This window comes from Sipha flava, unplaced genomic scaffold (assembly GCF_003268045.1).
Source record: "Sipha flava isolate LNK unplaced genomic scaffold, YSA_version1 18806_pilon_pilon, whole genome shotgun sequence".
NCBI classification, from domain to species: Eukaryota; Metazoa; Arthropoda; class Insecta; order Hemiptera; family Aphididae; genus Sipha; species Sipha flava.
This window is the reverse complement of record NW_020272439.1, coordinates 15,867-32,293: the sequence shown is the minus strand read 5'-3', so window position 1 is coordinate 32,293 and position 16,427 is coordinate 15,867. Positions and strand designations below refer to the sequence as shown.

The window sequence follows — 16,427 nt, the reverse complement described above, 5'->3', positions numbered from 1 at the left end:
CTTTTCCTCGACTACGTTTTAGTCATAATCTTCTTCTTAATCATTCCTTTATTCTTTCACTTAATTATTTTCCCTTTTCACTCTCCACGCGCACTAAACCATATGCGATTCAAATCATAATATTTTCTTATACCCTTCTCGCTCTTGTCCTCGATCAGAATAACTACATTTACAATTTTTTTACTCTTACGATAAAAGTCAGTATACGGTTTTGCCCAAATGAGGTTGGTCATAACTAGGTTTGCCTGGTCAAAAGCCGAAATATGACATTTTGCCCAAGCATTGTGGGCATTTCTGAGATTTGCCCGATTTCGACTTTTGTCCGTAACATATATACATATCTTTGGTACCGGGTAGAGAAAGTTTATGTCATTTTAATCAACTATTTGAGGCTGCAATTTTATAATTCCTACTCTTTTAAGTATTACGACCACGAGCATTTTAGAAATTATTGATGTATATTATCCAAATCTTAGTACAATTAACGACTTAAAATTCTGGAATTTACAACTATCCATAGACTTAACTGTAGTTACACCATTTGGATTTCATTTTTTCCGACTTAATTCGAGATCATAGATATGTATAAATTATGAGCTATAACGCTTCAGTATACCAATACCAGTGTTGTAGTTGTACACAACAGTCGTCAGGTATAGCTGCGTGCGGGTCGTCATGACAACAACACTTTCACCTGACCGCTGCTGCCGCCACCACCACCTTCTCCGACGACAACCAGGAACACTAGACCAGGTAAACGAGCGCGTGCGGTCGCTTCGGTAACCCCACCATCGTGACCTCATAGATCGCCGCCGCTACCGCCGCCGCCGCCACGACTCGCGCGCGTGTGGCGCATTCGGTCCGTACACTGACGTTGAGTTCCGTGTAGCGTGTGCGCGTCTCAACCGAATCCCCGACGCGATCCGAAATTATTATATCACGTCGTACAACACGATCGCCGTCGGTACGTATTTGTCGCGGATATTCTGTACAGTATTATTAACCGGTGCGTTCGGGTGTTCGTTTTCGTGTCCGTTATTCGTGTTCGACAGTTGTGTAGCGGTTCTCGTCCGCGGCGATGACATGACGCAGCCGTGCCCGTCGTCGTCCGGTACCGTGCCGTGCCCCGTACTTTTACACCGTTCCACCGCCGTCGCAGCTGTAGTCGCTGTGACAACACCGTCACGGTCCATGTCTCCTGGTTGAACAGCAGTGCGTGCCTCAACGAAAACCGATCGGCGCACGCGGCCGGCAGACAAACAAGAAGAATAAAAATAAAAGTAGATTAAGTAGCAGGAGCCACTTGGCACCGGTGCGAAGAACGGGCGGAGAAGATGAACAATAACAATCCGTACGGCCGACCCACGGTGCAACCGCACATTGAAGACCTGCCGTCCGATTGCGGGTGAGTTTGACGCGCGCGTTCTCTCCTCGACATCGTATCGTCCCGCGGTAATGTTCAGACGCGTATTGAATGTGTTTGCTCGTAGGGTACCTGCACAAGGAAAAATGACGAGTATCACATGCATTTATGCGATACGCTCGATGCGTTATGAATAAAAACAAATAAACTTTCTAAAATCCTTTCAGTAATAATGTTTATTTTAATACCAAACAGGTTGCAATCACCGAACTCATGACGAGTAACTTTTATTGAATAATAAAAAATAATAAGTACCATACCATTAGATCACTCTAGCGTGTATTTTAGTTGCGTTTAACCGGTGATATTTGGTTAAAATAAGTACGACTTATAATACTATCGTGTCCGAGGTTTTTGGATATTCTTTTGTTTTTCGATTTTATCGATCCAAGTATAGAGGACGTCATACAGTGGTGACGATTGATTTACGTAGGACATTGTAAATTATTTAATCAAACATGCATTAATTACCCAGTGGTGGGTCATCGTGTCACTGACCAACACATTCTTACATTACCGATTTCAATTTAAATTATTTAATGAATTGCACTTGTAGTTATGAATTTATATATTTGAATTATAATTATATATGTATTGTAATTATATATATGTAACCTATATGTATGTAAAGAACATACCAGTATTTTTTCTTTTTAGTAGTGAAATTACCAGTTTCAATTGTAAACAAATGTTATCCCTGGTAACATCAAACTATTTTAATCTCTTGTATAGTTCGTCACATATTATAAAATAAACAAAAATATTTTATTGATTATAGAACAATAAGATTATAGCGCAATTATGGTTTTAACATTTTTTATTATTGACGGATGCATCCAAAATAAATATAAGCGTTATTTTAAAAATATCATTTTAACTTATAATACTAATATATTTATAGAAAGCAACAATTTTATTAAAAGTTTCACGTTGCGAGTTCGATTTTAAATGAATTACACGAATAAAGACAATTTAAAAATTTAAAAAAAATATTAATTAATTCTTAAGTGCAAAAGGATATAAATATTTAGTTTCTAGTGTGATTTTTTAGGTTGAATTTTTACCGTTAATTATTTTATGTTCGATTTAATATTGTATGTTGATATTCATACAACTGCATTCACGTGTTCATCGCTTAATCGTGAACAATATTTATTTTTTCAAAATTTTAGTATTGACAATGTGAGATAAGCTTATTGCTTGTGTTAGTAAGAATATAAAAGTCACCATTCAATTTTATTTGTTACAATTTTAAACATCTTGATATATATTTGTATATATTACATTATTATATTTTATTATAAAAAGTTCTGCGGGTTGCCGGTGCCTGTATTAGACTAACATTAGACGAGTATCATTTAAAGGAATTCTATACGTTAGTCGTTTATTACATATATTATATTTGAAATAATTAAGAAAAAGAAGCTACAATTAACTTTTCTATATCATTTATTAAATATTAAACTTAATGTTTTTATTTAATAATTGTTCAATATATTATTTTCTGAAAATAGTTTAGACTTAGTTTAGTATAGTTTAGTATAATTTTATTTTAAATTTGGATACTGATAGAAATAAATATTCTATTTTACTTATATTTTTATGTTTTATTATTTTATTATTGAAAAATCGGAAATGTTGATATATGTTTAAGTAGAGTTCAGTGAGATACTTGTTGAGATAGGATTTTGATTTTCCCACTACGTTCCCACTACTGGTAAACAATTTTATTGAAGTGCCACTCAGTGAAAATTACTCAAAATATTCTCTGGTTTCAATCCTCAGGGAAACGTTTGAGTCCGTAAAAAGTTCGGTTGGTGAGATCAGTTCGTCGATTTGAAACGTCAACAACATTTCATAAAACTATATTCCCGACGGGACCGCTCGCTATGGACCAGTGCTTGAATGTTACATGAAAATGCGACTGCATATACGAGGTTGAGCATCATTTTAGAGATCTAATGTATACACGTACTCGTGATTAGGCCCATATTTAAAAATTTGGTGCCCCCAGGCATATAATTTATGCCCCCTCTCCACCAAAATAAATAATAACAATATAACCCTTATTATTTCGTCCATAATCGAGATTCTTTAATATTAAAATTAACTTATAAATGAAAATCGTTTAATACTTTTTTAATTAACAAATTAAACAAATTATAATATAATAAAACATACAATTTCCTTTTTCTTTTAATTAACAAATTATTATATAATGAAAATACAATTTTTTTTTAATTTGCAAATTATAAAATTGTAAAACATACTATTCTCTTTTTTTTATTGTTTTATTTTTTTTTTCATTAGGTATAGTATTTTTAAAATTAATTTTGCTAAAATATTTTGCCGTCCCTGAGACTTGACGCCCCCGGGCATGTGCCTACCCATGCCCTCCCCCTAAATACGGGCCTGCTCGTGATGACTCATCACCGTTCAATTTTGCAACACCTGATCGCCAATGAAGACGTATTTTAAGTGTGTACACTGCGAGCACCCGATAATAATAAAATATGCAAAACGTACGTGCGCGGCCCACGACGTATATTCTCTATTATACTATTGCGACGCAGTAGACGCGGGAACAGCGCACGCAATATCCGATTGTACATCAGTAATTGCAGTTTATTATTATTATTTTATCCACGTCGAGTTCCACGGAGATCAGTGCCAGCGCTAGGGGAGGACAAATGGGACATTTGTCCAGGTCCCCGCGCTTGTTAAAGGGCACCGTGATTTATTATTATCATCTTAATACCATGAGACATATTGACATTATATATCGATAAATTATAAATCTATATTATGTCTATTATCAGTTATTTGGAAAATTATATCTAAATTTAGCCATAGTACAAATTACAAAGTAAATCGTTGGTATCGATACGACGGAAGCGTAATATTTTGACGATACCCGTCGAGTAGGATTCCTACAATAAATAATAATATAAATATTTGTTCTCTCTATAGTTATTTGCTTAAAATTCGAAGAAAAACAATATTTTTTTTTAAAAAAATTCTGATTTAAAAAAAGCAAGAATTTCGTTGCTCTCTGGGAACTTTAAGGTTAATACCTATTACCAGGGCCCCGCAATACTTAGCGCCGGCACTGCCGGAGACATATGTAAAAAACGATCGCTACACTAGCGACCAACAGACGTCGAATATCGCGAAAATTCGTCCGTGATATTTCCATTGTATAATTTTCGTGACACACCCCCGCCGAAAGGGATAACGAATCGTCGTCGGCGGGCCGGACATTTCCAAGACCATAGCCGTTACCATAGCAATGGTCTCGGATAAATATTGTTTCACGTACCCAAAAGTTTTCTGCTCACCAAAATCCACCTTGTAAATGGTATGACATTGAAGGCTTGACGGCTTAGCGTAGCATTCATGGCGTTTGTTATAAAACTGGTGGAATTTTCTAAGCTTTACGTTATTTTTTCGTCGTTGTCTAGTGGCTTATTTTAAAATTAGATAGGTAACATATACCTTAAAGTTTTAACGAGCAAGTATTACTGTGCGTTGTATTACATTCGTGCCAATACGTGTTACAGTTTTTTATATAATAATATATATGTGAAAAATTTAAATATACGTAAAGTAATCAATTTCGTGTGTAAAATGTTGTCAATTAATTTTGAATAACACCCCCCCTCCCTTAGAAATATCTAGCTACACGCCTGACTATGTTATTTAAATAGGAACATTTTTATATAGAGAGGTTATGATAATAAGGCAAATACATTTAAAATATTATGGTGTTTAGTAAATTATTTAAAACTTTGATTTAAGTTCAAGTAAGCTGTGTGTAAAGAATTCAATATAATTTTGTTACGGTTTTATCACTATATAATGTATTTTCGAAATAGCACTGGTGATTATGCGATTTGCTACTATATATATTTTATATTTTAATACTCCTCTAGCGGTTTGCTGTTATGGTATTTGTTTTCAAACTTTATAAGAAAATAAAATATATACATATATAATTATAATATTATATCCATATTTTTATAATTAGATATTTCTGCTCATTAAAAACTTTGTATACAATTTAAAATTTATTTAATTTGACATAATAGATATTTACGAAATGTTTTCGATTGTTATTTGTTTCTTAACTGAAATGCCTTGTTATGTAAAGATATACCGAAATGTAATCTAATTTAATTTTTGATTAGACATTTTGCTCATATTTATTATCATATTTATTATAACATATAACATATTATTTATAACATATTTATTATCATATTTTATTTTATTAAAATGTTTCACAAAAAAATACTAAGTATCATTGAGAAAATTCGTATGGTGATGCTAAATATGAAGAATTAAACAGGGTTTACTTACATATGCTTAAGTATTCAAATAATAATATATATCAAGTAATGTATGTAATTTTTTTGAATACCATTTCCATAATTTTAAATAAAATGTACAAAATTGTTTTGAATTGTTGAAAAAAAAACAACTTATTCTTTTTATATACTATAATAACATGTACAATTATGTGTTTTCGTGTTCGTAGAACGTAATTTCATATTAATCAGTTAAAAACAATTTAATATTGTATACTGCGTCTTAGTTGTGCTATTGGAATCGGTGTTATGCATTTAAATTCCTTTTTAAATTATATAATTATCGTAAAACAATGGTTAGTACAATTTTGGGTTATTTAACAATAAAGTATAATAGTGTCAGTTGTAAAAAAATAACTAATCCAATATAAATATGGTTTTCATAAGTCTTTAGTATAATCAAACTGAAGCATTCAAGAGTTAATTCAATATTAAGAACTTGTAACGTTCCGCAGAACATGATATTTCGAATATGAATACTGACACGGGAAAAAAATGTCAAAATAATTTGTAATAGGTATATTTTATTGTTTTTGGACTACATGAATAAAGTATTAATTTTTATTTTATAAATTTACAAATAAACAATGATATGATTATTAATTATATGTACTTATAACAAATTAATCTTACCAGGGAATCTAATACGTCAAACCTGTTAAACGCATGGAATTAAATTTCAAAAAGCCGCACGTAGGTAGGATATTGGCAATAAACTGTTATTTTTTTATTGACGCAGGAAAAAAATGAACTAATGCAGCGTAAGATATATCAATAAATTGCGCAATGATTTTATGTACTCATGTAAATAATAAATAAACGCATATATTTTTGCGATATTTTCATTAAATAATTTCACACATGTATCAGATTACTATAGCTATGGAGTGTTTAAACATTTTAAATATCAAATATAAGAATGTACAATATTATACTCTTTCGTAAAAAAAAAAAATCCTTATTGTATGATAGTTTTAAGAATTCGTTCAGTGTAATATATTGTACACAACCTTTTAAAGAATATATAAAAATATAAAATATAATATAATAATAATGATTTATAAATTAAATATAGGAAATCGATGAAAATTTTTTTCTCGCTTAGATATTCTGTAGACATTACTTATAATAGTAATTTATATTGCATTGCGTGCCAGTAACGCGATCAATACTAATACAATGTAGTACGATTTACCATATTTATGGATATACCTATAAATTTCATTAAAAAATGTCCATTTGCAGTGATTCGAATCCACGATCGTCTCTGTAAAGTATACAACATTTGTAACTCAAGTATACCTTGAGTATATTATATATGTATTCATCATGCAAGTGTACTCGTAATTATAAAATATGGACAAGTGTGTGTGACATGAGGGTTTATCAGGTGGTGGCGGGCCACAATTGCATAACAACTATTAAAAAGGTAATATTGCCGTACTGTCTAAATAGGTTTTTTCCGCTTCCACGGGTACCTATGGGTGATTTTTTTTAACGCACGCATACACGCTCGTGTGTGGTCGACCACAAACCAGAAAGAAACCTAAAAACGTTCAACTCACTAAATTATACAATCTGTGTCACATATACATTCAGTGAAACGACGCAAAATATATTTCATCACAGCGTTGATTTGATCAGCATCTGTGGTATTCTAATGAATACTGTTTACAACCTTAGGACGAAAAGGTTCTAATGTGGTCTTTAGAGTAATTGTTTTTTTCTAAATCAAAGGGAAAAAGAAACCTTTATATGGTTTCGTTATATATACATATGTGCCTACGTATAATATTAGGATATTTTTCAGAATTATCGCGTATTCTTGTTAGAATTCGATATACTGCAATATTCAAAAATACATAATCGATCCTTCTAAGTTATATCCTTCTATTTATATATCCGGCAATCTCATTTGTAAAGTGATGTACAGTAAATCCAATTTAGGATGTGAAGAGGATATCATAAACACGGGATGGCGCTTACGAAGCTTTTTATGCGGGATCTTATCTTATTGTAGAGATACTAAACACTAATTATAATAAATTAAAACCATTTTTTACCATTTTTATTTATTACATGATATTTAATTTATGCTGAATACACTTAATAAATGTACACATGTTTATTAATTGGAATAAGCTTTCAACAGATTTGAAAGAATAGTATTTTTCCATGACATCCTGCAGTTATCGGTTACAGCAGCGGTTCCCAACCTTTTTAGTAGCGCGGACCACCTATTTCGTTAAAAAATTCTATGAAGCCCACTAATAGTTTTATATATATACCTATATAATGTATATATACATTATATATATATACCTATATAATGTATATATACATCAGTTGTTACAAAAAATATAAAAAAAATAATTGTTTATCAAGAAAGAAAACTTCATTGGACCTGATTGTTCAACAATTTAATGTAATTTTTGGTATTGTTTGTCTCTCCTTCAGAGAGTTAATATCTAGATTAAAACTAGATGGTTTTAGTCTTAAATCGCTTTTAACATTCAGTTAATTTTTTAAAAAAATTAAAATAGAAAGAGCTCGTTCACATAGATAGTTCAATGAAAGATAGTCCATCAAGTTTCTAATCAATTTTCGATTGTTGGATAGTCTAACCAGAATGGTACAAATGGTATGTTTTTAAAAATACAATTGTAGAGTCTGATTACATGAAAGTTCAATCGACGAATCTTCTTCACTTGCTGATATTTATTATTTTAAATATATACTTTACTAATATTAATATTATTAATTAGTAAATTAATTATTAATAAATATTAATAAAATTATTAATAAAGTTAATGGCCCAGTATAACGCTGCTCGCGGCCCACGGATTGGGAACCGCTGGTCTTAAGTTTCGGTTTTCCACAATTTGTATAGTTGATAATCTCATAGTTTTTTCTAAAAATGGATCAAACCATTTGATCTTTCAATGTTTACTTATTGTTGAAATTTTTCTTAAAGTTTTTTCTTTTTCAACAAAATTTTCAAAAACGCATTTTTTTCAATTTTCAATCCATGTTTTTTAGATAAAATCCGTAACGAAGAGAGAAAAAATCGTATAAATGTTGCGTGAAATCACTACTACGCGGATTTTATCACATTTCTTAATCGCTATGCAGTTTTTATTGAAATATCAACCGTAATTTTTTTAACGTTCAAAGATCTGAAGTTGCTGAATCAGGACTCAAACAAATCCGTGTATTAATCGTATTTAGCCAGTATGTCTTTTAACAAGGTTTTATTGTACATTAATAATTTTTACTTGCACAGCGTAACACATCATTTTACTATCATATATTATGAGGCGTTTTTTGTGCTGCAATTGTTATTCTTGTGACGTGAACCGGCTGTATACTCGTATACTTAAAATATACTTGCATAATCGAATCGCTGCTGCAATTCCATTATTATGTGTATTTTATATATTATTATACGCGCAGTGCCTTTGACACATAATATTATTATTTATATTATGTACATTTACCCGTACCATGCCGCTTTGTTAATTAAATCCCATTCAAAATTCCACCGCGGCCGCAGTATTTAAATATGGGCGCACCCGTTTTCCGTTTTTACGTATGCACATTGACACTGCACACATGTACGTACGATGCCATAAGGTAAAACGCGATAATAATAATAACGTAGGTATATACACGTGTATTCACTGTTATATATATGTGAATGTGTGTGTAAGCTCTGTACACAGGGCTAGAAACTCATGGTTTACTGCAGTGGGCATCGTATTCATTTTAGATGATCTCCAAGATAATCCTTGTGGTTATGAATACAAAAGCATATCTTATATATAATATGTTACCGTGTAACTATAAGTATTATATTAAGTATAACCATGTATTACCATATTGCTTTTTTTCTGATTTTTAACGCTGGTTTCGAATACTTTTCATACCCAGCTATAAGATTTTAGTAACGGATTAACATTATTTACATATTAAGATATTAACACATTTTTAGAGAAAAAATATTCATAAATAAACGTATTTTTATTTATATTTTACCGGGATATTACAAGATGAAGTAGTTCGTCGATTGAATGTCTATACATTTATTTGAATTCATGATTTACTTACCAAAGAAAACCTAATGATATTTTTAAAGTTATAATAGGTGTAAACATTATGTACTTTTAGTTAATATTATTAAAGTGTTATTTTATTATTTTTATTTTTGACTACCATTAAGTTTTTATCATAGCACATATTATCGGATTTAAGGAGAAATAATAAATTGCACAACTTTGAGTACCAATACATTAAGTGTGCACTTTTTTTTTATTTAAACAATTAATTGACTTTCTTACGCAGTGCATATGATACTGAGTACCATTTATCCTAACAAAATTGAATATTTTTATTTTTTATTCATTTTATCATTAGCCAAAACATGAGAGTGAAATGATTACGTTTAACTAATCAAGTAAAAAGTTCCAGTGGAAAGACGAAATGACCAGTTCTCTTATGAACCGAGTGCATTAAGTTAAATTTTATCAATTTTTGCCTTTCAATAGAAATGCCTCGAAAAAATACTGAAATGTAACGCGCACAGATATTGCCGGTAATATACATTTTTATTAGGATATTATGTGGCACGCAATCGTCGACGGGTTTGTGGTATAATATAATAGTCGACTAAGTTGGTATTCTGAATTCAGTTTGGTCGACACTGAACGATGACCTTAACCGGGTTTCCGGTTCCTCGGTAGTTCGAAGACCATTCATTACTAGGTACGTGCACGCTGTTCCACTAATATTCTGTATAATACGGATATACTATATTATTATATTGTTATTGTTTCATGTAGGTGTACATAAAACACACACACACGCTTTTCGTATGTTTACGAGTGGAAAATCTAAGCAGAATAAACATAATATGAACAGGGCGTTCAAAGTTTTTAATATAGGCATATGATAAAAAAAACACAGGGAAACATACGCGGTGAAAGTTTCCAAACTTTTTTATTCTGTCAACTATGTACATAATACGTATTGTTGCGCACATTATAGGTATTTTTGGTTAGGTATGGTACTGCGACGACGTTTCACACACATTTCATATTTTACTATCAATACTATACATATGTACCTACGACGCGTGCGCGTGTGATTTTCAGTGCCGTAGGTATACATAGACACGTACGCACACAATGTTAATATGTTACGAAACGAATTGACAATGCTTCGTAGGTATGCGAAACTTATAATTATTACCTATGAGATTGTATCGAAAGTATAGTCAATTTAAATGTAAATTTTAAACCGTATTAAGTTTTTAGACTTGTCATATATTTGTTCTCATTTAACAACAAAAACACATTACGTGCGTTAGGTTAGGTTAGGTTGCGTTAACTAACGTACCTAGGTATATACCGTAATTGTGTACGCAATATCGCAATATTAATAAATACACGTGTAGTTCCCATTGACGTCCTTCGTGTTTTTCGATGTATTTATAGATTTTAGAAATCTATTGATTTCATTTTTTTTTTATTTACACAAAGATAGCGATGAACGAATGAATATGAAAATAAAAAAAAATATGAAGATTAATGAAGATAATGTTATATTTTTCAAAATAATCTAATCTTTCATAAATTCAACTGTTTAAAAATGGAAATTATATGAAAAAACTTGATCGAATAAGTCCAAAAAATTTTGAATATATTTGGAATCAACTAAACAACTTTAAATTAAATTATCACTCACCGTAATGAAGTATACACAATTCATTATGTAATAGTACTCAATAAAAACTAAAATTCAGCTACTGTATATTTTTAATGTATCTACTCAAAGTAATATTTATGTTTGTTTTTTATTTTACTTTTAATTGTTTTATAAATATGCATATTATACTGTATCTAATTCAGAGTGTTATTTATTGTTGTTTAATCCAATAATTGAATACATTTTTTAAATTTTTACGACGTAACTAAACTCCGAATATCTCATATTTCTTTTCCTTGGTTTCTCATATCTCGCATACTTAAATATTCAGAAATATTATTATATTGTTAATCCCCAACATATTTTATAAACTTAAAACATTTTATCATAATCTATCGTAGTTTCGTGGTTTTTATTAAAATTAATAACACAAATATACAGGAGATAATATGATGACATGAGAAAGTCTAGTTAGTAAGGCTTGTGGGTGAAGCAAGATGAACCTTTTGCGCCAAAAATCCCTACAGAATAATATGTATGTATATATTATTTTTACAGAAGTTTTAAGATATTAAATGTACCCTATATACTATTATATATATATTGTATTTGGATATTATAGAGCTGATTTAAATACTCTCAGGTCTGATACTTTTTTTCAAGAATAAAATTTCACTTGACAAAAATTATTTGAATAGAATAATGAATATTTGTATTTAGAAAGTAAAAAAAATGATGTAAGTACTCCGCAAAAGGGTAAACGAATAATTTATTTTTATTTTTGTAAATCTATTTTAACATTTTTAAATTTACGATATATTTATATATTTATTTATACTCGTATATTTCAATTTGTTTATGTAGCATACACATGCAGGTTTTCAAAGTTAAACCCGGGTTGTTGAATTCTCATCCAATTTCAAAATAAAACAATGCTAGGACTTTTGAAATATTGTTTAGTGTTTTCACGAAAAATTTGTAAATTCATTACAAATTAACTGGCGTTACAAAAATCAATAGTATAAACGAATTGTGTATTTTGTACAGATTGCAATGGCTGGGATATTCTTTATGTCGTTCTTGGATAAGATGCGCTACAGCTGGAAAATATTTGACAACATTAACGCTTTTTGTTTTTTTTCAAACGGCGTCGCAGAGATACTTTTTTTCGACACTACAATCCAAAAACTACAATATACCCACAGACACATCGAGTAAATTTAATAAACATAACATTAAGAGAAACTACAGTAATTCTAATGAAATTTGTTTTTCTATGATCCAGATTGGCTGTGGCTTCTTAGTGGATTTGTCCATTTAACTTTTTCAACGTTTATCGGATATCGAGGAGGGAAGCGAAACAAGAGTTCGTGGATCGCATTTTTTGGCATTATACAAGGAATCTTGGCTGTCTTATTAGCCATAATCAACGCTTCCGATCATTACAGTTTCCAAAAGCCATCGGCTTTAGTATTGGCTACTTCGGGTACCTAATAGAAAAGCGTGTGAAAACAATACAGAGTGAAACAACTTTATGTGGGTATTAACACAAAACATTGAAATTTCATTTTAGAAACTCCATTGTGCGATTCCATTCATGGTGCTCACCTACAGGAATCATATGTTCCATTTCATTTGGTGAAAACCACAGTACTGTTTTTACTCCAAGTCAGCATGTCACTGGGAAGCACAGCCTTGTTGGCCCTTGGTCTTGGTCTACTTGACGAGTCGGTGGTTCCGACTAAAGTCCCGGCTTGCATAGGTGTCGTCATTGGTTCGTCATTGTTGGGACTCCAGACTGGGTTGATGGTCGGCAAATTCGCATTTAATGTGAACGTAGGGTCCAACTTTACTGGTGATATCGTATGGCTCGGTAAGTCACGAACGCAATAATATAAATGTGTTTCGCGTATACTAAAGTAATTCGTTTGATTGGATTCGCGCAGTTATCGGACTGATCCTGATCGCCGTATCATTCATCGTGGCCTTATTTCCCAACCGACTAGTCACAAGTCAAGTATCGACGTTAATACGCAACAGTCCGATTTATCGAAACAACAGATACGGTATGCTACGTTATTTTACATTAAGTGCGTCGGAAACGTTTAATATCCACTTTTTTGCACTTAAAAGATTTCAGAAGTACACTAGGAAGAATTTTCAGTAACAAATTAATTCTATCCAACATTGCCGCTATCGCTTTCGTGTATACGGTATTAATTAACATGCTATACGAAGAACCCAACTACATGGAATCGGTTTTCTTCGTACCCAAACACACTACTGATGCAACCGATCAGAACACGATAATCATTGGTGCGTAAACAAAACACCTGGTAGCAATAATTTTCCAGCATATTATATAAACGATTAATTAAACGGGCAGTAAATATAATTGCATTATTTTTTTTCCCCGTGAAAAGATTATTTCGAAATCGCGTTGATAATCAGTAACGGTCCAACACACACAATGTGTGCAATAATTATGCAATATGTTTATATTTTAGATTTTCTGAGATACCCTTTAGCAGCAGTTTGCGTGTTTCTATCTGGCGTATTGATATGCATTGCACAGCCAAGAGCTACGCTAATAGCTGCCTGGAATATTGGAATCATTTGTGTTGTGACTATATTGGTCTTCACTAGTATGTTCCTACGGTGTTCTAAACTAAGAGTGCATAATCAAATAATGTCCAAGTAAGATTATATATATTTGACAGCAAACAATAGTCAATAAGCTCTTATACATTGTATTTTTCTACGTTTCAAAAGAACTGAATTGAACGAGGTGTGCAATAAAGATTGCAATTGTCCGGAAAATCTACCCTTTGAACCCGTTTGTTCTTCCAACAGTCATATTGTGTATTATTCACCCTGCCACGCCGGTTGTAGAACTCAAGACTTATATTCTAGACAGGTACGTCCGATCAAATTTTTAAAAATAACTATTCAAAAATATTATGTTCGTATTGACTTGCTCCACAGGAATACGTAGGATGTGCTTGCGTCCCAACGGATTCCGCTAGTAAGCGTGCCTGTTATGATCACAACTGTCATCAAATGAACGTTGGATATCAATCTATTTCAGTATTAATATTTTCGTTGTTGGGAACGTGTATTGTAGGCACGATCATTTTACTATTGAGGTATAAAACCAATTTAAATATTTACTATCAAATAACGTGGTTTTAATATTTAATATTAATCGGTTTTACCTTGACGGTTTTATAGAAGCGTTGAACCTGACGATCGATCCACAGCTCTGGGGTTTGCAGTAACTTTCATTTGTTTAGTTGGTCACGTACCAGGAAAAATAGTATATATTTTTATTGGACGTATGTATAGAGATACTAAATATAATTATATAAAAGCTTATTGTAATCAACTTATTCCAATCTTTCAGATTTTACTTGCATTTTGTTCGACCACAATGATCAGTGTCGATTAAATGGTGCAGTGACGTTTTCTACTTACCTCAATTTGTTCAACATTTGTAAGTGGTCATGTTGTAATACAACTGGCTTGAGTATTACATTTTTTACATGGATTCTGTTCGTAGGTATACTAATGTCGGCTGCAGCACTCTATTCGTGTGTATGTTTAATGTCTAGACCCATGCAACCGTATGGCACTATGGATTCTGCGAAGAAATTTATTGTAAGCTCAGTATCAAGTCCGTTGAGTCCGTTAACTCCACCTGGATTTGAAGAACGCCCTCCCACGCCAACCAGAAGACCACCGAAAAGAAGACCATCCGATTTAACATTTTCTGAATCGAGCACAAACATTGATTTCACTAGGCATACTGACGATTATTCGCCCAGGAGTCCTGGGACTACGTTAAGAGAAGGCGGTGTATTGACTACATTATTGTAAACGTCTATTGAAATTACTTGTAAATACGAGTGAGAAATAGTTTTCTAAATTGCATATTCAATGGCTTATTGACTGTAGATATGATTACTGCCTCTGTAACGTGATTAGTAAAATCAAAATAAACTGCGCCATACTCATTAATTTACAATTGTATCTAGTCTAGGGTTTATAACTTTAAAATATAAAATGTGGTATTAATAATCTATATATTAAGCTTATTATGATTGTGTACCTTAAAAACGTATAAGAATAATACCTATTTTATGTTTTTTATATTAAATTTAATTAAATGTACGTATTAAAAATGAGAATAATTATAACTAATTTTCTTAATTACATAAAATCGAATATAGGCACTAAAAATCTATAATATCAAATGGAGTATTATGGTTGTGTATATTTGGATATCTTTAAATACATAAATATTGATTTAAAAATAAATAAACAAATAGTTTATATAAATTTATAAAAAATTTCATTGTATAGATAGGTACATTAAAATTATAACTTTTTGATGCCATCTAAATAATTTAGGTAATTATTACATTTCAATTATTTACTATAATTGAACAAAGTATTTCATGTTTAAATGATTAAATTTTAATTTTTACCTAGAGAAAACATTTTAGTTTTGAAAAATAAGACATTTAATTACATTATAATAATAATGTATGTACTATTTTATTGTTTCAATTTGTGTTCATATTATTTCATACATTTATATTTATATGTGTACTAAATTTATTATCATATTGTTTTTCTATATATTTTTAATAATTTTATTTGTGAATATGTTCCATTATTGTATCTATATCTGTTGAGTGTATAAAATAGATCAATAGTTTTAAACATCATACCATATATTTGTCAATCAAATTAAATTTTTAACTGTACTTTTTTAAAAAGTATCAATCAAAAAATCATAAACGTAATAATGTTAACTATTACCAATAATTGAATTAAATTTTTATTATAACTATTTTTATTGTTTTGTTATTTATTCATTTCTAATAATTCACTCAACTTTTATGGTTATTATTATTTATTAATATTAGGTA

The 16,427-nt window shown here is 30.9% G+C and overlaps 1 protein-coding gene across 1 annotated transcript; it reads left to right on the top strand.

Moving 5' to 3' along the window:
- Window positions 1–233: 233 nt before the first annotated feature.
- Window positions 234–15,686, top strand: LOC112681213 (solute carrier organic anion transporter family member 2A1-like). The gene is made up of 12 exons (XM_025551474.1): window positions 234–1,405; window positions 12,541–12,707; window positions 12,779–12,979; window positions 13,067–13,366; window positions 13,440–13,559; window positions 13,627–13,809; window positions 14,001–14,190; window positions 14,266–14,410; window positions 14,479–14,639; window positions 14,725–14,828; window positions 14,897–14,986; window positions 15,053–15,686. Exons 1-12 carry the CDS (start codon window positions 1,335–1,337, stop codon window positions 15,367–15,369), a joined length of 2,049 nt encoding a protein of 682 aa, XP_025407259.1. The 5' UTR covers window positions 234–1,334; the 3' UTR covers window positions 15,370–15,686.
- Window positions 15,687–16,427: the final 741 nt, after the last annotated feature.

What these genes read in the sequence shown, in the direction of transcription:
- LOC112681213 (XM_025551474.1), top strand. Translation starts at nt 1,335, where the DNA reads ATGAACAATAACAATCCGTACGGCCGACCCACGGTGCAACCGCACATT. An exon ending in GACCTGCCGTCCGATTGCGG is followed by an intron (nt 1,406 to 12,540) that starts GTGAGTTTGACG and finishes TATTTTGTACAG; the next exon opens with ATTGCAATGGCTGGGATATT. An exon ending in TTTAGTATTGGCTACTTCGG is followed by an intron (nt 12,980 to 13,066) that starts GTACCTAATAGA and finishes ATTTCATTTTAG; the next exon opens with AAACTCCATTGTGCGATTCC.